Source organism: Myotis nattereri, assembly GCF_964212035.1.
Source record: "Myotis nattereri genome assembly, chromosome: 18".
In the NCBI taxonomy this organism is placed as follows: Eukaryota; Metazoa; Chordata; class Mammalia; order Chiroptera; family Vespertilionidae; genus Myotis; species Myotis nattereri.
This window is the reverse complement of record NC_138093.1, coordinates 29,147,248-29,173,901: the sequence shown is the minus strand read 5'-3', so window position 1 is coordinate 29,173,901 and position 26,654 is coordinate 29,147,248. Positions and strand designations below refer to the sequence as shown.

At 36.3% G+C, this 26,654-nt stretch overlaps 1 protein-coding gene across 1 annotated transcript in view; it reads left to right on the top strand.

The window, feature by feature from the left end:
- PPP2R5A (protein phosphatase 2 regulatory subunit B'alpha) overlaps window positions 1–26,654 on the top strand; it is a 66,730-nt gene that overhangs the window by 25,179 nt on the left and 14,897 nt on the right. Inside the window, exons 2-8 of the mRNA XM_081112678.1 lie at window positions 8,504–8,700; window positions 11,940–12,041; window positions 17,540–17,632; window positions 22,756–22,886; window positions 24,163–24,222; window positions 25,133–25,241; window positions 25,846–25,899. Of these exons, the coding sequence (XP_080968804.1) occupies window positions 8,504–8,700; window positions 11,940–12,041; window positions 17,540–17,632; window positions 22,756–22,886; window positions 24,163–24,222; window positions 25,133–25,241; window positions 25,846–25,899 (746 nt within the window). The remainder of the gene's footprint in view (window positions 1–8,503; window positions 8,701–11,939; window positions 12,042–17,539; window positions 17,633–22,755; window positions 22,887–24,162; window positions 24,223–25,132; window positions 25,242–25,845; window positions 25,900–26,654) is intronic.

Here is a 26,654-nt window from a genome sequence, read left to right as displayed (position 1 = left end):
TAGGGGCCTATTCTTCTATTCTCGTGGTTATTCTGGGTTTATATATTTTTGTTTGTTTACTTTTATTTTGAATGAAGGAGGAGATAAATTTGACATTTTAAAGTAATATGCATTGTGAATTTCTAAGTGGGTAAAAATTTAGAGTATAGCTATTAAAGAAACAATTGGTATTTCAAAGACAGTAAGTATAGTCATACTTTTGCATTCTAGGTGATTTGAATCTCGGGTGCATTGCAGATTTGGTTTTTGATTTGGGGCATGCTATGTAGTGTGGTATCTTACTGGTATAGTACTTTACATATTGTACAGCACTTTCAAACTTTTTTTACTACAAACTATAGTAAGAAACATTTAATTTTACAACTCAGTACTCATATACAGTTTGATGAAATAGTACTCTTACGTGCAACATGCTGATATTTTATATATTTTTTAAATTTCTGCTTGTGACCCAGTAAAACAATCTTACTACCAACCAATGGGTTGCAACTCACACTTTGTAAAAACAGTTCTTTAGAGCAGCATTTTTGAAGTGTAAGCAGATACATCTTCAAGTTTGGTATTGAAAAAAAAACACAACACAATAATTTAGAGATTAGGGATGACCTAGCAGGGTTTTTGTGAGTTTTAAAAGTTGTGGACCTCTCAGTCCACAGACCGATGCTCTATCCACTGAGCCAAACTGGTTTCGGCAAATCTAGATACTTATGTAAATTTTGTTTGGTCCCTCTTCATAGAGGAAAATGTTTTACGCAGTACCATACGTTAAAAAAGTACTAGGAACTTTAATTGTTGAATTGTTTGTTTTTGTAAATGAAAATGTTATAATTATTGAAAAACAACACCTAAAGTGCATTATGATGATTTAAATGATGTGCAGTTTGCCCAAAAACGTGCGGTCCCTGGCGTATGTCTTAGAGATTTCTATGCGGTACGCAATGTGTTAAAATTGTTGAATATACCCACACCGCTGGTGTAGCTCAGTGTGGTTGAGCATTGACCTTTGGTTTGATTCCTGGTCAGGGCACATGCCCAGGTTGCAGGCTCAGTAATCAGTAGAGGGAATGGAATGCAGGAGGCAGCCAATCAATGATTCCCTCTCATCATTGATGTTTTCATCTCTCCCTCTCCCTTCCTCTCTGAAATCAATAAAAATATATTTTAAAAAATACATAAAATTGTTGAATATGATACACTATGATAATAATCAGTGGTCTGAATTGCTCCCAGGTAAATACTTAGGCAGGTCAAAATATCCTAATAGGTTTATGTGCTTTTTTCTTCATTTAAATGGCAATCACTAAGATTTTAAATATGTCTTATTTATTTATATATTTTGGAAGAAATTAATATTTACTTGAAATAGATACATGTCATCCTCAGGAAGACCTGGTTTAAACTGCCCCAACAAAAATTTTGGGTATTTCGGTAATTAATTTCTAGGTGACTGAACAAGTACTGTGTTGTACTTGGGGCATGATGCAAAACAATTATTGTCAGCATCCATAGTTGCTATGTGATGTAACACTGTAAGTAAGGTGTTCTGAATTTTTCCTTTGAACTTGTGTTTCCAGAGGTGTTTTTATTTTGAAACCTGTAAGCGAAGTTCCTACCATAGGAATTTGAATGGACATTATCCACAATGAAAATGGCAAATGGATAATCAGCATTAGCTCAGTAAAAATTTATCAAGTAAAAACAATATGTGGCATTACTCCCTAAATGTAAGCTATTGTCAGATTGAATCATCATGGAGTATGATAGACTATTTGCAAGCATTCTTGTAATGGTGAAGCTGAACTATAAAGTGGCCAGTACTTATTACATTTAACAAACAGAATTATTCATTCTTTTTCTCAGACTGTTACTCATATTTATGAAAGATAGCCAGAACATAGTCTGATCTTTTTTCAGCCTATTGAAATAAATGTTTTCCTTTTCTTTTTGTCTAATGAGAAAATTCAGTGTAACTGATGTTTCAGAAAGGTGCCTAAGAGTTGGGACATAATAAACATTTACAACTGCAAAATATTTCATAATTTTTTTTAATGATGAAAACCATCATCACCACGTTTTCTTATTAGGATAACCATCATAAAAATGTTTTTGACCTGTATAAAAATATTCCATGTCTTGAAGTAAACCATCCATTGGTAGATAACAGTAACCTTCCTCTCTTCTCTCATTTAACTTACCTTTTACAATCAGGTCTACTCTTCCACATCTGTTTCACCTTTGCTGCCAATAAACTTAGCACAAAGTACTAAAGTATAACAGTGAAATACCTTGTAATACCTATAATTGTCCTACTTTTAATTAATTATGGTTGATTGGTTAATTTATTTGTTTGTATACATTTAATCTTGTAAGCACTCTGAAATTCTTTTTAATTCCAGACTATGTAGAGAATTGATTGTATCTGTCTGGTAAATGGCAATATCTTTTACACTTGTTTATTGCCTGATAGCATTATCTATATATATAAAAGCCTAATATGCAAATTGTCCCCTCAGGAGTTCAACTGGGAGTTTGATTGCTCGCTATGACATACGCTAACCACCAGGGGTGGCGTGGAACGAAGGAAGGCCCTGGCTGGCAGCCAAAGTGACCTCACCCGTACATGAATTCTATGCACCAGGCCTCTAGTTATTTTATGTTTTGTATTTCTTTCCCAACTTGCTTCTAAATCACCTGAGGGTGGGAATTCATCACTTTTAGAACCAATCTCAAAAATTGTTTTGAAAGTTAAATAAATTAACACATATGAAACATCTATGTTTGGCATGAAGGAAGCACTAATGTTAACATTAGTATAACTTACTATGTAGCACAGTGGACTGCTCAATAGAAAATATTCATATATGAAAGGTTAGGTAAAAAGATTATTTTATAATATCTAAAAATTAATTGAGGATTGGAAACTTCTATTTTAACTCAGTGCCAAAGGAGTTGAAATGGTAACTGCTTTCTAAATATTTCTAATGTTTGGGAAGATCCAGATCTGACCTATCCCACCCAAGCATTAGGTAATGCTAGCATATAGTTCTAGAAGAGAATAAACAAATTCAAATAAATCTTTAGACTAAGAAATAGATTACTGAAGAGAGAAGCTGTGCAAAACATTAATTTCATTCTATTAAGATTCAAGAATTAGGTGCCCAGACAAAGAAACCAACATTTTTATATGTAACATGTTCTTTTTTAAAAATATATTTTTATTGATTTTAGAGAGGAGGAGAGAGGGAGAAAGAGAGAAACATCAATGATGAGAGAGAATTATTGATCAGCTTCCCCCTGCATGTCTCCCACTGGGGATCAAGCCCACAATCCGGGCATGTGCCCTGACCAGAACTCGAACTAGCAACCTTTTAGTGCATGGAACATGCTCAGCCAACTGAGCCTCACCAGCCAGGGCATTATAAATTCTTAAGCATAAACATGATCCACTATTTATGCCATTTTGATATGTAGCACCAATTTTGAACTTTTCATTTTTCTGTGGACTCTTTTTCAGTGCATAATTTTTATTCTTCATATCTAGAGTTTAAGCATCAAATGTGTTTTTTTCCAACTCCTTATACTAGGTGTACCAGTTAATAATGGCGGATTTTGTAATCAAAGAAAAGATAATTTCAAGAGAAACATCAAAAGTGCTTTATTCAAAGTAATGTCCATCGCTAGCTACACATTTCCCCCATCTTTCAGGTAATTTGTGGATACCATCCCAATAGAACTTTTCTTGTTTTGAGGCAACCCATTCAGAGACCCCATTTTCCACTTCTTCGTATGTTTTGAAGTGCTGCTCAGAAAGTGCATGTGCCATCGATCAGAACAAGTGGTAATCTGAAGGAGCTAGGTCTGATGAATATAGTGGGTGGGTTAATACTTCCCAGGCAAGATCTTTTAACGTGTCTCTAACTGGTTTTGAAGTGTGTGATGGTGCATTATCATGAAGCAAAATTACTTTGCTGTGTCTTCTGGCACATTCTGGTTGTTTCACAATCAAAGCATGGTTCAAATTGATTATTTGTTGTCAATAGCGAATCAGTATTGACAGTTTCACCTGGTTTTAGATGCTCATAATACACCACACCTTCCTGATCCCACCAAATGCAGAGCATTGTCTTCTTTCCAAAGAGATTTGGCCTTGCAGTTGATGTTGATGGTGTATCTAGATTAAACCATGATTTTGTGCATTTGGGATTTCTCAAAATAAATCTGTTTTTCATCACCAGTCACAATTCGATGCAAAAAAGACTTTTTCGTGTCATTGAAGCAATGTTTTACTGATGGCTTTTTGGTTTTCCATTTGTCTTTCATTCAGTTGATGTGGCACCCATTTTCCTTCCTTTAAAATCTTTCCCATTGCTTATAAATGGGAAATTGTTTGCTGAGCAACGTTTAATCTTTCTGCAAGTTGTTTTGCATTTGACACACATCTTCATCCAACAATGCTTGTAATTGTTGGTCTTCAAACTTTTTCAGTTGACCTGGATGTTCTTTGTCTTTCACATCGAAATCGTCACTTTTAAAGCGTTTAAGCCAGCGTTCACAAGTATCTTGAGATAGAGTATGTTCACCATAAGCTTCCTGAAATATACGATAACTTTTTCTTCAAAATAAAGTAGTGAATTAAAACTTCCTGCAAATGCTCTTTTTTTGGCATGAAATTCGACATTTTTAAGCATAAAAATATCTATAATGTTAACACCTTCAGCAAATTTGACATATGAAGTTTTGAAGCTTACTGTCAATACAACAAAATAGCATACATATCAAATCGCATATATATCAACATATGTGTAACTCCATCTATTGAAAAAAATCCGTATTAACCTGTACACCTAGTATATCCTGTAATGAAAAGGAAATCCTGCTTAGTGAATGATCCTTGTCTTTGAGAAACCTGCAATCTTTTGGGAGGGGGATGATAAAAGAAGTATTTGTCAAATACAAGTCTAAAGATACTAATCTGTACTCAACTGTATGATTGAGAATGTGAATGCTATAGAGAAGAGAAGAGAGGAGGGATCACTGTACCCTTCCCTAGCTAAGGGAAGTTTTATGGAGAATATGAGATTAAAGTTTATTATTAAAGGGTGAGTAGGAGTTGGAAACATAGCAGAGGAAATCTAGTAAGTTATTTCAGGTAGAGAAAAGAGTTTGAATAAAGGAGTATTGGCCTTTGGAGAACAGGAAGAGGAATGATTTTACATTGAGGAGGTGGTAGGGGGAAGAAGGAGAATAGGACTGGCTATGTCAGGTGACCTCATTAAGGTGATCCTAAATAAAAAACTTTATTGAAATGATCATCAAGAAATGTACTCTGTTAATATTATGTGAATTCTGATGCCAGTCTGAGGATTGTAGACCTCAACCTTCATGTAGCAAAGGGCCATTATTGAATTTGGAACAGAGAGTGTTATACAAGTCCTTTGTAAGTGTGGAACTACCACAGGGACATTTCTGGCATAGCCACAAATGGACTGTAGCAAATTTAAAAAATTTTAAGAATCTTTATGTCTTCACTTCAGAAGTCATGTGCATTTTGCCATCCTTTATAATATTTACATCTGTTTTATTGTAAAAATTGTTTTAAGTTATTATTGAGTAAATTGACCAATCAAGATGGGTTTAGGATAGCTAACCTGCTACATTTTAGCAGTACCTTATCTAAAACAGCTTTTTAAAAAATTCTCACCCAATGACAGGTACACTGATTTTTAGAGAGAAGAGAAGAGAGAGAGGGGAGGAGGGAGGAAAAGAAGGAGGAAAGAGAGAGAAACATTGATATGAGAAATAAACATTGATCAGTTGCCTCCCTTACACACCCACAACCCAGGTGTGTGCCCTGACTGGAATCAAACCCTTGACCTTTCGGTGTACAGGGCAGCACTCCAACCATCTGAGCTATACCAGCCAGGGTTTTAAGTCAACTTTTTAAGAACAGCAAATTGAATATAGTTGCACAGTAATTTCACTAGCTTTCTATCCCCCAAGAATTTAAAAAGCATGGTCATATGCCCTGGCCAGTGTGCCTCAGTTGGGTGGTTGGGTGTCCTCCCCTGCATCGAGAAGTCACCGGTTCCACTCCTGGTCAGGACACATGCTTGGGTTGCAGACTTGATCCCCAGGAGGCAGCCAATCAATATTTCTCCCTCTCCCTTCCTCTTTCTCCAAAATCAATAGAAACATAAAAAGCATAGGCACCCTTGGTTACATTATCATTTTAATGATGAGTCCTACCAGTATCTTATATAAAGTAGGTACTGGTCTTGAATGGAGGAATAGTTTTTTATATCATGAGCTAAATATTAGTATTGAAATATATGATTTTTAAAAATGTAATATCAGCTCAACAAATTTAAATTAATTGAAAGTCCTTGTTTACAGACTTGAAAGTTTGGAATTAAATTTTTATTATTATTTTTGAATGTTGGAAACAAAATGATTTAATAGGTTACAATCAAATCAACATAATGTGCCCATATTTTTGTAATAAGTTGAAGATAAAACAATCAACATTTATTGAATGCCTATTTTGTGCCAGATAACTGTGGTAGATGCAAGATAGAGGGAGGTTGGGGAGGGAGAGTTAAAGATAACACTTGTTTCCTGTCTTTAAGGGCCTCATATTTTCTAGGAGTGTTTCACGTGTAAAATATAATTGCCACAAAAAAACAATCTATATATATAAAAAGCCAGTGACCAGAACGTTGGAACGACTGGTCGCTATGTCGCCTCCTGTGGCCAGAGAACCAGCCGATTGGGGGTGGGGCTGGCCGTCCAACCTCCCGTGGCCCCTCTCCCCAGCTGGCCCCAGCCCTGATTGGCCGCTCTCACCCTGATCAAGGGCAGGGTGGCCAGCCTCCCCCTGCAGCCCTTCTCCTCCCTGACAGCCCTGCTCCCTATGGGCCCCCACCACCCTGATTGGCCCGCAGCTGCTCCCCCCTGCTGGCCCCGCCCCCTAACACCCCCCCCAATAGGAGGCAGGGCCAGCCAGCCAACCTCCTGCAGCCCCTCCCACCAGCCAGCTCCACCCCTGATCACCACCCCCCCCAATCAGGGGCAGGGCCTGCCAGCCATTTGCCCGTGGCTCCTCCCCCCAGGCGACCTGGCCCTGATTTGGGCCATGATTGGGACCAGCCTGCCGAGCCTGCCGGCCAACTTCTTCCGGTCTTCTCCTCCTGACAGGCTAGGCCAGCCGTGGGCAAACTACGGCCCGCGGGCCGGATCCAGCGCGTTTGAAATGAATAAAACTAAAAAACAAAAAAGACCTACCCTTTTATGTAATGATGTTTACTTTGAATTTATATTAGTTCACACAAACACTCCATCCATGCTTTTGTTCCGGCCCTCCGGTCCAGTTTAAGAACCCATTGTGGCCCTCGAGTCAAAAAGTTTACCCACCCCTGGGCTAGGCCCTACTCGGCCGATTGGGGCTGGGCCAGCCAGACCCCACCCATGCATGAATTTGTGCACTGGGCCTCTAGTAAATACTAAAATAGAGAGATGCACCTATGATACATTTGGGTAAAAGTGGAGTAAACAACCAATTTAGCTTTAGTGCCATAGAGAAAACTTTTGAGAGGGGAATATGCATATGAGGAAACTTAATAAATGGAGAGAGTTCCTATAGTGGGAATGTGGGAAAAAGTCATTCACGATAGAGGAAAAAGTAAAATTGTCAGGAAATTTCCAGGAGTATGGTTTACCCAAAGTGAAGTTGCATGCTAGAAAGTGTCAAGAGATGACTTGATAGTAGACAGCTGCATTTTGTATATGATCTTCAGAAGTTTGAGCTTCATTCTGTAATTTGTGGATGATACTTGAAAAATACTGAGTATGATCAGATTGATTCTTATTTTAGCAAGCTTTTAGCTTTTGAGGTAGTTGAGCAAATAAATCAGGAGTTGTAGTGGTTATGGCACCAGGCAAGAGGAGCAGTTAGGATATCATTCCTGTAATCTAGATGAGAGATGATGACAATCATTAAAATGGCAGTGCAAATGACAAGAAAAGGATGATTCCAGATATATAATAGATACGGAATCAATAGCATTTAATGCTTGATTATGGGTAGTGAGCATGAAGGAAGAGTCCAGTATAAATCCCATTTTCTGGAATGAATGTTGGGATTAAATGGGAAAATTTCTCACTAGATTTTTGGAAAAAGTTTTATGTATGTGAATAGTTCCTACAAAATGAATAAGCATATAAAGGTAACTTCTGAATAGGTTATTTCTTTTTTTTTCTTCTTCTCTTATTGCCTAAAGTTTTACATATGTCTCCTTTTTCCCCAATTGACACCCCCCCCCAACCATTCCCACCCCAGGCAAGCCCCCAGTGTCTGTGTCCATTGGTTATGTGAATATGCATGCATACAAGTCCTTTGGTTGCTCCCTGACCCCCTCCCTCCCCTACCATTTGTCTCTAGATCGATCTATTCTTGTTCATCAACTGAGTAGGTTATTTCTAAGTTTTTCTTTATTTTTGTTTATAGATGCCACTTCAAATGAACAACAAGAACTCTTCTGTCAGAAGTTGCAACAGTGTTGTGTACTGTTTGATTTCATGGACTCTGTTTCAGACTTGAAGAGCAAAGAAATTAAGAGAGCAACACTGAATGAACTGGTTGAGTATGTTTCAACTAATCGTGGTGTAATTGTTGAATCAGCGTATTCTGATATAGTAAAAATGGTAAGCCTCTAGACTTATGTTCCTCAGATTTATATAAATTCAAGTAAGATCTGAGGTGTAAATGTGAATAAGTCTTATTTGAGTGTACAGTAATTGCTTTGCTCAATAGATAGTCCATTTGAAAGATTATCCATTCATTCCAATAATGCTGACATTGCTTATAATAGTTGGGGAATTCAATAGCCACAATGGCTGGTGGCTACCATACTGGGTAATGCAGATGTAGAGGTTAGGAGAAAGATATAGGCTCAAGATTATACAGATAGTTAGATAATTAATGTTATGGGGCTTAATAGTCACTGAGAGAGAAAGTCTAAAGCAGAGGTTCTCAACCTGTGGGTCGCGACCATCAGAAAACACATATAGCATATCAGATATTTACATTACGATTCATAACAGTAGCAAAATTACAGTTATGAAGTAGCAACGAAAATAATTTTATGGTTGGGGGTCACCACAACAGGAGGAACTAACTGTATTAAAGGGTTGCGGCATTAGGAAGGTTGAGAACCACTGGAAGGGAGAAGAGAAGCCCAATGGAAAACTATGGGGCTCTCCACATTTCAGTGGTGGATAAAGGAGTCAGGCCTAAAAATAATTCTTTATATATTTTTTTAATACATTAGGACATTTTTCAATACAATATTTTTAATTTCTATAACACTTGAATTTTAATCAAAACTCAGGATAAGAAGTTAAATAATATAAATGTTTAAAATATCTGATGTGAAAAGTACTGCCAACTTTGGTAAAGCAAGATTGCTTAGGATACTATTTATTGGTAATTCAACCTTATTCTCCATCAGACAATAGACATTTGTTTAGAATTTGTGATTTTTGTATGCATACTAACAAAATACAGAAAAATCAGTTAAAATAATTAGAGAGTCATTGAGTACATAATTTAAGCTTAAATGTCTCCAGAGTATAGAATTTTTTATATAGCAAGTATAACTTATAGTTGCCTTCATTTCCTTCCCCTTTCCTACTATATGTTCTAGGGGAAGAGCAAAATGTGTAGGAAAGTTAAATCTCACCCTGATATACTAATTGGTTTTCTTTGTCAAATTGTACTAAGACCAGTTAAAAGGACTTAGGACATTTTGGTGGATTTGTGTGTGTTTTTTAAATGAATAAAAGCCTTACATTTCTTTTTAAAAATATATATTTTGTTGATTTTTTTACAGAGAGGAAGGGAGAGGGATAGAGAGTTAGAAACATTGATGAGAGAGAAACATTGATGAGAGAGAAACATTGAGGAGAGCTGCCTCCTGTACAACCTCTACTGGGGATGTGCCTGCAACCCAGGTACATGCCCTTGACCGGAATCGAACCTGGGACCCCAGTCCACAGGCCGACGCTCTATCCACTGAGCCAAACCGGTTAGGGCCCTTACATTTTTCTTTTAAAGATTAGCTATAGAGCCCTGGCCGGTTTGGCTTAGTGGATAGAGCATCAGCCTGGGGACTGAAAGGTCAAGGGCATGTACCTTGGTTGCGGGCACATCCCCCGGAGGAGGTGTGCAGAAGGCAGCTGATCGATGTTTCTCATTGATGTTTCTAACTCTATCCCTCTCCCTTCCTCTCTGTAAAAAATCAATAAAATGTTGTTTTTTTAAAAAGCTAAAAAAAAAAAAAAAAAAAAAGATTAACTATGGAGAGAACATTAATTAAAATGAAGTTGGCTTTCTAAACTCCCAGAGACAGTAAAAGGTGATAGTTTGGGAATATAAATAGTAAATATTGATAGGCCTCTTACTTTGTCTTGTTTTTTATTTTGTGTTTATTGCTTAAAAACATTTTCAGGGAGAAAAGCAATATTCCCACCAATATTTCCTCTGATTTCAAATGGTTTGTATTCAGGAATTTTGAAAGTCCTGGTAAAGATACTTTTTTTATCTATATGAAGTTGTTGACTTAGATATTATTGAAAGTACTCAAATATTTGAGTCAAATGATTCTGGAATTGCTATAGACTAATAAATTTTGAGATTTAATTTTTCTTGCCCATGTAAAAAAGTGTGTGTGGAGGGGGTGTGTGTATGTCTTTTTCTAAGTCTATGATTATAGTAATTGACTGTTAAGCAGTTTTTTTGGCTTACCATAGATCAGGGGTGGGCAAACTTTTTGACTCGAGGGCCACAATGGGTTCTTAAACTGGACCGGAGGGCCGGAACAAAAGCATGGATGAAGTGTTTGTGTGAACTAATATAAATTCAAAGTAAACATCATTACATAAAAGGGTACCATCTTTTTTTTTTTAGTGTTACTCATTTCAAACGGGCCGGATCCGGCCCGCGGGCCGTAGTTTGCCCACGGCTGCCATAGATGCCACTTCATAAGATGGTTGGAAATTTGCTTGTACCACCAAATACTCCTTGTTTCATCCTCTATTCCCCAAATAGTTTAATCTCAAATGACCAACCCCTCAATACTATGGTCTTAAATGTTGACTAACCATTTGGTCTGTTAGTTTGTTCATTCTTTAAATAATTGTGAGTTGGAACCACAATCTACCCTTTGCTAGAGAAAAAGGATATATAGTTTACCTTGGTACTGAGACAGACAATGTGAAAGATGAAATTATAAATACTGTATTTCATTGATGTGAAATGAAAACTCAAATCACATTCTGATTTCAGAGATTAATTTTTTAAAAGGTCAGAGTAGATGAAATACAGTAAATTAAATCATCATGAGGTATTATAAACTATGTCTATAATAGTAGTGAAGACATTCTACCACCTCCTTTCTCTTTTTTAGTGTGTGTGGTATATATATATATGAATGGAAATATTTTACCAAACTCTTTGGGTTATAGGATAAGTAAATGGCTGGTTTAGAATATGGGGGGAGTTGTGGAAAGGTGAAGAGGATCAAGTTAAGGATAGGTCGAGTTAAGAACTCTATGCATTCCCCTCAAACTTCCTTCTCCTGACCAACTTTTTTAAAAGCAAAACTTGGAAAGAACAATTTGTAATTTAAGGAAGAGGAATCCAGAGGTAATCTGTAATCTTCAATAGTTTGGCATCTGAAGAAGAAGTTTGCATAGAGAAAAGAGAAAAACAAATACAGTACCTGACTTCATATTTTGAAGCGGTTTCTAGGTTTTTGAACTAAGCTTATAGCCACAACTTAACTTTTTTCTTAAATAAAGTTATCTTAAGAATATTTAATTTTGCATTGTTGAGTTCAATTACACAACAAAGAACATAAATCTAAATTTATTTTTCTTTACAGATCAGTGCAAATATCTTCCGTACTCTTCCTCCAAGTGATAATCCAGATTTTGATCCAGAGGAGGATGAACCCACACTTGAGGCTTCTTGGCCTCACATACAAGTATGGAACATAATTATGTATTGACAGTTTTTATATTTATTATATTCTGCTGAAATCATGGCGCGTGTGCCCGCCCGCCCTTTCTCTCTTTCTCTCTCTCTCTCTCATTTGAGTGTCTAAGTTTTTTTGTTTGTTTTTTTTAAATATATTTTATTGATTTTTTTTACAGAGAGGAAGAGAGAGAGATAGAGAGTCAGAAACATCGATGAGAGAGAAACATCGACCAGCCGCCTCCTGCACATCCCCCACCAGGGATGTGCCCGCAACTCAGGTACATGCCCTTGACCGGAAACGAACCTGGGACCTTTCAGTCCGCAGGCCGACGCTCTATCCACTGAGCCAAACCGGTTTCGGCGTGTCTAAGTTTTTTAACCTTATTTTCTTTTCCCAAAATACTGCTTTTCACTTTTTAAAATTGTGATAAGATATACTTAACCCTAGCCGGTTTGTCTCAGTGGATGGAGTGTTGGCCTACAGACCATAGCGTCCTGGGTTTGATTCAGTCGAAGGCATGTACCTTGGTTGCAGGCTCGGGGATTGTGCAGGAGGCAACCAATTGATGTTTTTCTCACATAGATGTTTATCTCTTGTCTTTCCCTCTCTTTGATCTCTCCCTAAAAAAAAAATCAGTGGAAAAAAATAACCTCAGGTGAGGATTAACAAAACCAAACCAAAAATATACTTAACATTTGCCATTTGAATTGTTCTAAAGTGTACTGTATCTAGTTCCAGAACTTTTCATCAACTCAAATGGAACCTCCCTGGTCATTAACAGTCACATTCTCTTCCACCACCCCCACTGCCCCTGATAACTACTAATCTGCTTTGCCTATGGACTTGCCTGTTCTGGGTATTTAAAATCATATAATATGTAACCTTTTGTGTCTGGGTCCTCTCATTTAGCATAATATTTGCAAGGTTAATCAGTGTTGTAGCATGCATCAGCATATAACTTTTAATGGCTGAATATACTCCATTCATTTATCCATTAATCACTTGATAGACATTAGGAGGGTTTCTACTTTTTGGCTGTTGTGATTAGAGCTGTTAAGAACATTTGTACAAGTTTTTGCTTTAACATTTGTTGCCCATAATTTTGATACATTGTGTTTTTTGTTTCATTCATCTTAAAATATTTTTCTAATTTCCCTTGTGATTTCTTTTTTGACTCATTAGTTAATTTGGGATGTGTTTAATTTCTACAGATTTGTGGCTCCCACATTTGTTATTGATTTCTAATTTTATTCCATTGTGGTTGGATAATAAATATAATTTGAGTTTTCAATCCTTTTGAATTTAGAGGCTTGTTTTATGGCAGAGCAGTCTATCCTGGAGCATGTTTCATGTGTGCTTTCAGAAGAATGTGTATTCTGTTGCTGTTGGGTGGAGTATCCTATAGAAATGTTAGCTCTTGTTTGTTTATAATGTTATTCAAGTCTTCTATTTCCCTGTTGATCTTCTGTTTAGTTCTATCTATTATTGAAAGTGAGATATTGAAGTCTCTAACTACTGTTGTTAACTCATCTATTTCTGCCTTCAGTTCTATTAGTTTTTGCTTTATGTATTTCTGGGGCCATATTGTTAGCTACATATATTTATAGTTGTTACATCTTTCTTGTGGGTGGCTTTTATCATTATAACCTTAGTAAGAGGTTCTGTGTTTATTTTGTCTGATATTAGTATGGCCATTCAATTCTCCTTTGGCTACTGTTTGCATGATATATCTTTTCCATTCTTTTAATCTGATTGTTTCTTTGAATCTAAATTGTGTTTCTTATAAACAGCATGTGGTTGGATCATAGTTTTTTAAAAAATCAATTTTGACAATATGTTATTTGACTGGAATATTTAATACACTTTCATGTAATGTAAATACAGATAGGGTAGGATTTGCATTTTCCATTTTGTCATTTTCTATATGTCTTACATTTTTTTTTGTTCCTTTACTCCTCCTCCATTACTGCCTTTTATAATAAATAGGTATTTTCTACAGTACTATTTTATTTTAATTGCCATGTTTCTTTATAGTTTTTTATTTATTTTCTTAATGGTTACCCTAGAGATTGAAATTAGCATCTTAAAACAATCTAGTTTGGTTGAATACTAGTTCGGTAATGCTCAAAACTTTGGTCCAATATATACCTCCATTGCCATCCCACTCCTTTGTGGGATTATTGTCAGAAAAATTAGCTCTTTATGCATTATACTAGAGCCCAGTGCACAAATTTGTGCATGGGTGGGGTCTGGCCGGCCCAACCCAATCAGGGCCAATCGGGCTGGGGAGAGTGACCCACCCCCTGGTCAAACGCCCAGGCAAGGGGACAATTTGAAAAATTAAGGTATTTTTATCTGCCTATGGAAATTAACAGTGGAAATTCAGCCAAATAAACAGTATGCTTTCTATTTTTACTGATATGGTTTGAGATTTTAAATAAATTTTCTGAAACTAATAGTTCTTAACATTTTAGGAGGTGGTGAATTGCTTTCAGAATAGGATTTTTTTTTTAAATATATTTCATTGATTTTCTACAGAGAGGAAGGGAGAGAGATAGAGAGCTAGAAACATCGATGAGAGAGAAACATCGATCAGCCGCTTCCCGCACATCCCCCACTGGGGATATGCCCGCAACCCAGGCACATGCCCTTGACCGGAATCGAACCCGGGACCCCCAGTCCGCAGGCCAACGCTCTATCCACTGAGTCAAACCGGTTTCGGCCAGAACAGGATTTTTATAAGTTGAGTTTTCTCCCCAAACAAATACACAGATGCACGTGTAAGAAATTTACATTCATTCATGATCCCCTGACTTAAATGCTCTGCCCTAATTACATATATACACACACACACACATATTTATATTTTTACATATATATATATATGTTGTTGTTTTTTTAAATCTTTCTAGTAACTAAAATTTGGTATACAGTTCTAAAATTTGGCCATTAGATGGTTAGGAACTCAGAAACTACTGAATAAGCTGATTTATAGATTTGTCAGTATATTGTTGCTACGTCATTACTTAATTGTCTTTTTTTAGAATGGAATATTAAAACTGCTCTGATAAATGGGAATATGGAGAGTTGCAGCACTGAAGAAATTTGTTCAAGGAAAGTTTCTTTCCTTGTTGTTAATGTACTTCGAATCAATTCACTAAAATTTTTTGTTTTATACTAAAAGTTTACATTTTACATTTAACTTATTAAATCCTTGATGCTAGAAATTAATCTGACAGGACGAAAAACAAACATTAAAGTATGAGAGAATAAGCACATGTAATTTCAAAACCTTTCAAATTTCTGTTCCTCTCGTCCTTTTCATGAATTTCCTAAAAATGTACTAATTTTCAGTATCTCTAGTATCTCAGTATCTAGTATTTCAATATCTCTAGTATTTCAGTATCTCTACTAGTATCTCTCTACTTTTTCACACTGTAATGGAAATGCTAATGAGCAATGGAAGAATGGAATAAACAAAAGAAGGGACAAAAGAAATGTCATTTTAGTAGTTGGAGATTAGTCGTATCTTATAGTATTTCATGATTATTAATGAGCAACAGTTTTCCCCCCTAAGTATTATTGCTTTATATTTATTGAGGACCAACAAGAATAATTTTCAGCCCTGGCCTGTGTGGTTCAGTTGGTTGAGCATAGTCCCATGCACCAAGAGGTTGCTGGTTGGATTCCCAGTCATGGCACATGCCAGGCTGTGGGCTCGATCTCCAGTAGGTGGCATGCAGGAGGCAGCTTATCAATTGATGATTCTCTCTCAAATGAATAAAACACGTACTCTTTAAAAAAAAAAAAAGTAATTTCCTATATACCTTTTAGATCTGGGGTGAACCTTTTCTCTGCCAAAGGCCATTTGGATCATTCGAGGGTTATACAAAATTATCAATTTAAAAATTAGCCTGCTATATTTGGTCAGACATTTAATTACGTCACCCCTAATGCCTCAGCAGGGCCATGATTCTGTGGGCCGGATGTTCCCCACTCCTGTTTTAGATAATTAGGGAGGCTTGCCTGCTGTATTGGCCTGGAATACAGGCAGATTGTGCATTATTTTTCTTTTTTTTTTTTTTTTTTTTTTTTTTTTTTTTTAAATATATTTTATTGATTTTTTACAGAGAGGAAGGGAGAGAGGTAGAGAGTTAGAAACATCGATGGGAGAGAAACATCGATCAGCCGCCTCCTGCACATCTCCCACTGGGGATGTGCCCGCAACCCAGGCACATGCCCCCGACCGGAATCGAACCTGGGACCTTTCAGTCCGCAGGCCGACGCTCTATCCACTGAGCCAAACCGGTTTCGGCTATTTTTCATTTTTTATCACTACTTTAGTGGCACAGATATGTGGCCTAAATGTTTATTGAATGACTATTTTTACTTTGGGATCGAATCCTTTTTTTTATTTTTAGGGTGCCAGATTGATACATAGTTTAATAGCTAATAAGTTGAGGTACATTCTGGGCTATACTTCTGCCTTTCATAGCTGTAAGATTACAACAACAAAAAACTTTAGTGTATTTGCCTTTCTCCTTGATAGAGTAGGTGTAATGGAGGCAAGTTGACTGGATAGTATTTTTCTGATTTGTGGCACTAAGTAAACATTTGCTATTACTTTTTAAAATATATATATTTTTTTATTGATTTCAGAGAGGAAGAGAAGGGAGAGAGATAGAAACATCAGTGATGAGAGAGAATCATTGATCGGCTGCCTCCTGCACACCCCCCCCCCACTAGGGATCAAGCCTGCAACCCAGGCATGTGCCCTGACCGGGAATCGAACTGTGACCTCCTATGAAAATAGGTTAGTGCTCAACCGCTGAGCCACACTGGTCGGGCTTGCTGTTACTTTTAAGATCCTGGCACTTTTTAAGTAGAAGGCCTGATGTAACTTCTTGTTTACTAACTGTGGTGAACAGACATTCTTTCCTGAGCTCTGTATTTCTATAATTTGGTTCATTATTTCCCAAGTATGGATAAGGTATGCTGGTTTCAATTTAACTCTTTCCCCCCTACTATAGTTTTAAATAAAGACCTGAAAATTTTTTATTTTACTTTATTGTTATTCATACATTGCTCCTTATAATCCTGTTTATTCTTATCTGGATGGAGTTTTTTATTCTGTATTTAACAAACTCTGGAGATTAAATTGAGGTTTAGTGGTCTGCTGGAGAAAGAATATTTTCCCAGCGAATATGGGCTGCAAAGTAGTCTTCTTAATTAAATATTTAATAGGCACCATGTTTATTTTCTAGCTCCTGTAATTTTAACATTTCAATGAGTGATGTAAAGCAATAAACAATTCTCAAAATTTACAGCTTATGAGACCAAATTGTGTATATTTAGTTTTAAAAAACTGTTACAACTTGTTTCTTTTCTAATGAGATCTGAAATTTCCCTACATGTTGGTAAGGGAAGTGTGTTTTTGGTATGACATTAACTTAGGGTAATATTTTTTGGCATCATCTTAACTTTTATTTGATTTTCTCTCATAGTTGGTATATGAATTCTTCTTAAGATTTTTGGAAAGCCCTGATTTCCAGCCTAGCATTGCAAAGCGATACATTGATCAGAAATTTGTACAACAGGTAAGGCATTCTTATGTCTTAATGATTTATTAAGTTGTGATTAAAATAAAATAGTCTTTCAGAACTTTAATAGTTCATTTCAATTTTAACAGCACTTACTATTCTTGTCAATTAGGATAAAAATTAAGTAGCTTTGAGAATGCAAGAGTATTTTAAAGAGAAAGGATTAACTTCAAACGAAGTCAATCAAATTAACCTATCCAATCCTAGATTCCCAGTTATTTCGTAAAGATCAGAAAAGCAAGCCTTTCTGTGACACCTGAGAAAATTTGGTATGACAATTATACACCTTTTAATTTTAAGCCTTTGAACTTGAACTTGACATGTTTTAAGCATTGTGATGTTGAAATGACAGGGGAAAATGGAAATGGGGTCATTTATAGCAATTGGTCTGTTAGACTACTTTCCTGTCATAAAAGCATCAATTACCTTTCCCTGTTTCTTTCCCCTTCCCTCCTTGGGCATTCTCGTCATCCAATTCCTAAACCACAGATAAAATAGGACCTTTAACAAGAAAAGGAATAAAGTTAAACATATGTGATACCTTCTTTCTTTATATAAATTGGTTATTAGTTCTTTTTGGAACCTACATCCTCAAAATTAATTTCTCAAAATGTGATCATTTTTATTTTCAAAATCTTTTTTAACAATATATAGACCTCTTTTTAACTATGTAGAATTGGCTGGCCCTAAAAAAAATTGTGAGGTAGACCAAATTTTTCTCTTTTGAAATACTTGTAGGTATGTAAGTATCAGGAATTTGAGTTATTTGCATTTTAAAGAAAGATAAGATGTATAAAAGGGAATCAGTGAACTCACTGCTGAGGCTAGGATTAAAATTATTACAAGAACCCTTCCTACCCTCTCCCACCATGTGTATTCCCTATGATAAAGATTCTATAAACAAGAGTTACACATATTTGGAGTTCATTTTTGGTTATTTATAACTATCCCTGACCCTCATATAAAGTATTCTAACTAACTGCTGTAAATATATTGATAAACAAAGAACTTTGTCAAGAATATGTCCTTCAGCCATTTAAGTAGCTCTTCATGAATAGTGAAGAAATACTAGGTGTGTGTTAACAAGTAAAATGTCTCTTTCATTCACAAGTAAAAATCAGATTAAATGAAACTGTTATTTTGGTGATTGCAATTGAATGCATATTTATCTTCTTTTGTAGCTCTTTTGTGCTACAGAAAGAATCTAATCTAATAATAGACAACCATGGTAATTGACCGTACCTTCGCTACACCTCCCATGGACTAATTGGCGTGATATGCAAATTAACCGCCAACAGAGATGGCGGCTAATTTGCACACTGCAGGCAGATCCCACTGCGCTGTCCCAGTGCGAGATCCTGGCCTGCCGTGTGTGGGCAGGGCGGGCGGCAGCATGATCCGAGCTGCCGCCCATCCCAGCGTGGGATCTGGGCCTGCCATCTGCAACCGGGGGAGATGGGGCAGACACTGTGGGATTGGACGTGCCATCTGCCACCAGGGGAGTGGGCCTAAGCCAGCAGGTGGTTATCTCCCAAGGGGTCCCAGACTGTGAGAGAGCACAGGTTGGGCTGAGGGACCCTCCTCTCCTGCCAGTGCACAGATTTTTGTGCACGGGGCTTCTAGTATGTATATAAAAGCCTAAGCGACCGAACCACCGGTCGCTGTGACGCACACTGACCACCAGGGGGCAGACTCTCGCCACAAGAGCTGCCCCCTGGTGGTCAGTACACTCCCACAGCAGGAGTGCCGCTCAGCTGACCAACGGGCGCCAGATGCCAGGCTCATGGCTGGCAAGCATAGCTGCGGCAGTACGAACTTCTTCTGCCTCCGCGGCAGGACTACCAAGCAGTGGCCGTGGCAGGCACAGTGGGGATGGGATGAGCGGGAGCGGTGCAGCACCCGGCCTGGGCTCAACCTCCTCCCTGGCTGGGCTGGCCTGCGAGGATCAGGCCAAAACTGGCAGTCTAACATCCCCCAAAGGGTCCCGGATTGCGAGAGGGTGCAGGCCAGGCTGAGGGACCCCACAGGTGCACAAATGCATGCACTGGGCCTCTAGCATCTGTCTATATAAGAGGAATATGCAAATTATCCAGGACACCATAATGTCACAACTGAACAGCAGAAGGGACCTGAGGCTGCATGATGCCTGGCTGGGGCGAGGGACCTCAGGCCACACCCCCTACCCCCGCGCCAGGCCGGGAGACCTCAAGCTGTGCTTGACAGGGGCCCTCAGGCCATGCCCCCCGCCCCAGCGCTGGGGGACCTGAGGCTGTGCCCCCTGCCTGGAGGGGCTTGACAGGGGTGGGGCAGGCTGGGTATGGGTCTCCTGCGTTTTTGAAGTGTGTGCCGGTGGTGGGCGGGGACCTCACTCTAGGTCCCATAGCTCTGACAGGCAGGAGATTTTCATATACATTTTACTAATTTTCTTTTATCTCTGACACTTCTATTATAAAGGGCAAATTGCAATATTAAAATATTTCCTCTAATTAATTCCCTTTTAATGTGCACAAATTTCATACACCGGGCCACTAGTAGTATAATAAGAAACTCTATTAATGCTGTATTAAATTGTATTTAAAATAATAGCAGGTTGAGAGGAACAAATGCCTTAGTGTTTCCTCAGTCTGGAGCTTGAGGCATTTTAGTTGCTGAATTATTCAGTAGATTTTAAGGGGAACAAGAATAAAAACTAGTATAGTGGGACCCATTTTCCACCTTAACTCTAAATGCCTGAATTAGCTGAGAAGCCAAGGCCCAGTCATTTGTTTTCTAGCAGTTTGTATGACTGCTTTCACAGATCACTTCACTGAGGTATTCTTAGTGTGTTGTTTTATTACATAGTATGTGTGGGGATTCTCTGCTTTTGCATTTTGAAATTATTTGATTAGGTGATAAATATTAAGTCTTAGAGTCTAAGGTATAAATTTGGACAATTCATTTTTTTAAGAGAAGAAAATAATTGTGTAGTTTCAGGTTATGTTCAAATCATAGAGTTTCAGAAGAAAGAAGGAAGGTAAGAATTATTGAGTACATTTTATGTGCCAAGCACTGTCTGTATATATAAAGAGCTTGACTATGTCCAGTTTCAGTCAGTAGATGGCACAATCAGGATTTGAAGTACACTCTCTGACCTCTGACCTTTTCTTAAAAAAACAAAACAAAAAAAATTGGTTTCAATCTTTCTCATTTTATCAATGAAGAAATAGGCTCATGGGTTATAAATTACTCTTATAAGCACAGTTAAATAAAAGTATCAGTGCCAGAATAAGAAAGTTTCCTGAGTACTAATTTTGTGTGTGTTTCATCATGTTAATATTATCTCAATAAATTTATTTAGATTATAATATTTCAAAATAGGTTTCTTTAAATAGATTTGACACTTAGCTAACAACTGTTCTCTAGTTAAATATTTTCCCCAAGGATCAACTTGAATTAGGCATGACCTCCTTAATTAAGGGCCACTTTTATTAATTTGAAAGCATATTTTCCAAGTAACCCATCATCAAAAACTTGCATATAAGTGTGTTAAGTGAGTTTAGTCATTTTTAAAAAAATACATATTTTATTGATTTTTACAGAGAGGAAGGGCGAGGAATAGGGAGTTAGAAACATCGATGAGAGAGAAACATCGATCAGCTGCCTCCTGCACACCCCCTACTGGGGATATGCCCGAAACCAAGGTACATGCCCTTGACCAGAATCCAACCTGGGACCCTTCAGTCCGCAGGCCGACGCTCTATCCACTGAGCCAAACTGGTTAGGGCAGTTTAGTCATTTTTAATTAGAATAATTTGAGCTGAATTTATTAGGTATATTAACACAAATTCTCATGTTCCAAAGATGGTTTTACTGGAGCCTCATACAGTACTTCCATAAGCTCGTGAACAAAGAGTGCAAACTAAGTAGACATTTGTTTAGGGGAATATAAACACGACAAAAGGCATCACTATCCACAAAAAAATACTCTGTAGAAGAGTTACATATGTACACAATTACATGTAATTCAGGACAGAATGGAAAAAGAACTTCCAATGAGGTTCAGAGCTTGCTATCTTAAGTGCAGAACATAAAATTCCTTGACAACTTCATTCTTCAAGAGAGATTATAATTTTTCCTAAGAAACTCCAGCTACATTTAAAATACAGTAATATGTTTTTTGGCAGAAGAAATTCAGTTTACCACTTTAAAAATGTGAGCTTTTGACTTTTTTTGAAGATCTCCTTTATTCTACCTTTGCTAAAGAGTTGTGTAAAGGTATAGGAAAATGATGATTTGGCCAATTTGAACTGGCTTAAAACTTTTCCAGCCATTTTAGAGAGAAAGGGAGAGAGTGAAACATCGATGTAAGAAAGAAACATCAATTGGTTGCCTCCCGTATACACTCTGGGTATGTGCCCTGACCCAGAATCAAACCATAACCTTTTTTGGTGTATGGGATGATGCTCCAACCAACTGAACCACCTGGCCAGGGCTGCTTAGCTGACTTTAAAACAAAATCTGTGGTCTTATCTTTACAGTGTTATTTCATGAATGATTTCCACACTGTTAGCATATATCTACAATAATCCTATTAACTAAATACTAATTGTTGAGCTGTTGGCATGGTGACTCTTAAAATTTTTTTGTGTCAAATCACACACAAGAAAAGCCTTGGTTTGTGTGAATCTTTTTAGTAAATCGAAAATACACATGTGCACATGTATTTTAACTTCATTTATTTAATGACTTGCAATCTACAAGCTTTAACATTTTTGTATGTAATTTTGACTATCAAAAAGTATTTAAAAACTCTTAAATTTCAACACTATAAAGTTATGGGCCATGTTTAGTAGTCAAGAGTGGGATAGAATTTTAAAATGAGTGGCAGGCCAAAAAAAGTGCACTTTTTGAAGTGTTTATATTATTTATTGTGTCATTTTTTGAAATGAAATGAGTGAAGAGAAATTCTCCCTAAGCTTTTCTTTAGCTTCACTAGTTAGCAAGACTAAAACCAATATGATAAGGCAGAATCTTTAAATTTAAAAAAAAGGTTCCATGGGTTATCTAAAATCAGTATTAGAATAAAGTGAAGTTTTAGCTTGATTATTTTTAAAAAGTAATTTCTCAGCTTTTTTTTAAAGCTCCTGGAACTTTTTGATAGTGAAGATCCCAGAGAACGTGACTTCCTGAAGACTGTTCTGCATCGAATTTATGGGAAATTTCTTGGACTAAGAGCATTCATCAGAAAACAAATTAACAACATTTTCCTCAGGTAAATTGATCATATATTCATATATAGTACTTTTTATCCCCTTTCATATTTTCTTTTTATTCCAGTTGCTTTAGGTTAACTTTTAATATCTGAATTGGAAATTTAACTGCTAGTATTTGAGTCATGTTTAGCCCATTTTGTGGACATCATTTGATTGCCTCTAACTTTGTAGAAATTTATAACCTACTTTTCATCTATGTGGATAATAGTAATGAAGTTTTTAATAGGTAATACTAATGTTATTTACATGTAAGATTTATTGTGAGGAGAATTTGTCTAATTATTTCCTTGAGTTTTTTTGTTTGAAAAATTTTTAAGAACTATTTAAATCAATAGCTCTTGGAAATACTTTCATTTGATTTTCTGATAAAGGTAATTAAATTTATATGGGATCTATTTTTTGGCTACTTTATAAGTGATAGTCTATTTTAGTTGTTTCAAAGTAGGAGATTTCACTTTAATACCCACACTTCAGGTTTGGTATGTTCGGTTTTTTTTAAAATTGAAGATCTGTCTGGCAAAATTAGGCTAGCATTTCCACATGGTAACAACTACAGAAAGAGCATCTCTCTCCAGTTCTGTGCCATCCTCCCCCTGTCCTGTGTTTCTTTGAATTTGCCTCCCTGCTTTAAGGGTGATCTTAATCTTGGAAAGCTATGCAGCCTGTGTAGTTTAGGTTTAGAGAATTCTGAATAATGGTGGCTTTATTATATGTGGGTTCTTTTCTCTTGGATTTTCCTATTTTAAAAAGTATTTCCTCGAGGAAACACATCTTTCTCAAAAAATTTTTAAGTAAAATAAAATATTCCAGGTGAAAGAATATTATCTTAACATATAGCAAGTTTTAACAAAAGTATATGCTTAAATATGAAATATTTAAAAGTATCTGATTTAGCTCTGGCCAGGTGGCTCAGGGGTTGGAGTGTCATTCCACATACAAAAAGGTTGTGGGTTTCATTCCCTGTCAGGCACATGAGGGAGGCGACCAATCAATGTTTCTCCCCCCCCCCCCCCCAAAAAAAATCTCCTCCCTTCTTCCTCTCTCCAAAATCAATAAACATATCCTTGGGTGAGGGGGTTTTTTTTGTTTGTTTTTTTTAAGCATCTAGTTTAGTAGATTGCTGAGAAGTAACTGATTGGGGCAAAAACGTTTACAAGGAATTCTTACAACAGTCTTGTACAGTTCTTATAGTTACCCTTGAGGCTTTATTTCTGCCTTTCTCTTAGTTTTCTGATATTTTGTTTTTCATTACATCTATCTTAATTTTAAATTCAGGTTTATATATGAAACAGAACATTTCAATGGTGTTGCTGAACTCCTGGAAATATTAGGAAGGTAGGTCAGTTTTGTGTTTTGTTTTTTCCTTGTTCTTTTTAAAAATTAAGTAACTTTGAATGTTTTATGTGTTAAAATCTTAGCTGGGGGTAGAGAAATTATCATATTTAAATAGACTGCAAGACATCGTTTCTCAACTGAATTCTTATTATAGTTTTTTTTGGAGGGTCAGCATTTTTAAAGTACTGCCATGCAAGACATCTGTTTCAGAATAGGCTTCTTGCATTTGAATCTGTGGCATGTTTTATGCCTTATCTTGCCAGACTGCCTCAGAAATTTATAGGTTCTGATTGGGAAGAGATGAAATAAGCTACAGGGAATCTTTTGATGAAGTTATAAGAATTCTTGTTCATATGTTGATAGACTATTCCTGATCCATCTGTTCTTTTTAGAAGAATCTACAGCCTTTTAGTTTACATGAACATTTTGCCTTCCTTATTAACTTGAGAAATGTTTAGACCCCTGTATTTGTACTAGAGGAAGCTAAAATATTTAGTAGTTAACAGAATGACTATGAAGAGAATTACTTCTTAGTTTAAGATCCTTCAATAAAGTAAGAGAAACAACCCATTTACTTCAGAAATATTAAAAATTCTTATTGTGATACTGATTCTGGCTTTAGGGAGGGGGAAAAAAAGGCAACAGTGCATAAAGTGCTGAGCTTATGTAGGACATGCAGATAGAAATTACTCACTGGAGCATTAATTGGTAGTCCTAGTTGACTTTTGGATCATTGAATGACTTAAAAACTTAATAGTAATAGTCTGCCTAGAGTAGTTTGAAGATGAGCAAGTAATTCAACACCAGGATTGAAGCAGAGCACAGTTCCTTATGTACGCATGGATATAATAACTTTTAGAAATAAAGTAGTAACTACTTAACCCTTCCCCCTGCCTTTTTTTCCCTCCAGTATTATCAATGGCTTTGCATTGCCTCTGAAAGCAGAACATAAACAATTTCTAATGAAGGTTCTTATTCCTATGCATACTGCAAAAGGATTAGCTTTGTTTCATGCTCAGGTAAGCTTCAGAAAACTTTAAAGTGAAATGAATTATTGTTTCAGAGACTGATAAAGGCAGAGAAATTGAGAAGTACTGAGATGGCAATTTTAAGTGTATTTAAGCAATTTGCTTTTTAAGTTGCCCAAAATAAAATTTTATAATTTAAAATATTATTTTTAGTGTTATTAAATAAGGTCAGTGCATATTGAGTATAGACATAGGAAAGAAAATGTCAAGCTCTTTTCTAGTCTAGGCCCTGACCTAATTTAATTAACTAAATGGCATTGAATAAATCCCACATAACTGCAGTGTTCTGTTTAGCTGCAATAAGCTAGTCTCCTCGATTACTACTTAGAGAATAATATATCAGCATGGCATACATGCTGAAAAAGTAAAATGTTAAGCTCTAGTCTTATGTCAATTAACTTCATATTCAGAAGTTCCTTTCAAGGTGAAACAGTTACACAATTGTGAGTATACTAATTTTTATATAGTATTGAGATTAAGCTAGAGTAAAATTCATCAAAATAAGGTAATCGTTTTTGTTAGTTAAATATAAAACCCTGCATCACTAAATGTTACTTCACTCAGTAATATTTATAAACTGTCCCTTCCATTTTAGTTAGCCTACTGTGTTGTACAGTTCCTGGAGAAAGATACAACACTAACAGAACCAGTAAGTGGTCTATTTATTTTTATGTTTTGGGTCTACATTGGAGCATTTCATTGTACCTTTCTTTATACTGTTATATACCTTTACAGAGTTATCAACAATAGTAATAATGTACTTTAAACTAAAATCATTGACAAGGAATGAGAGGTTAATCTACATTCAAAGAATAGGATTAGAAACAGGAGTTCTCATGAGTTATCAGTTATGTATTAATATAAATTAATATTAACATAGTAGTTGAGATGACTATACTAAAATTTTATATAGATAATTATCTTCACTGATAATCTTTTTAATCTTCATTTACCTTTTAAAATTAAAACATACTGAGGAAGCCCCAAAATTATTACCTTGAGTTTTGTTTTGTCTTTACAAATAGGGTTTTCCCTCTTATTAATAACAAACCACGTGATTGGGATTGTAAACATCTCCTTGCCTTTGGAGCTTAAGATATAATCTTGGAATAAAGGTTGTTTACTTTATGAATCAGCATAATAATTCACTATTTGAATTCTGCTTACTATTTGACTATCATATGAAGATTCAGGAGAAAATAAAAATGTTATGAATATTAACTGAAGATTCAAGAAAAACAAAAGATGGTAGGGAGAAATAGGCAAGTATAAAAGAATAAAAAACCTTGGTGAATTAAATTTTGATAGTACTTTCTAGGTATCCTAAATCTGAATATTTAAACTAAGAGTTTTTGAAGTATTGCAGAAGGTTTCAAGGATTTAAACTGCTCTCCCTAGGTGTGG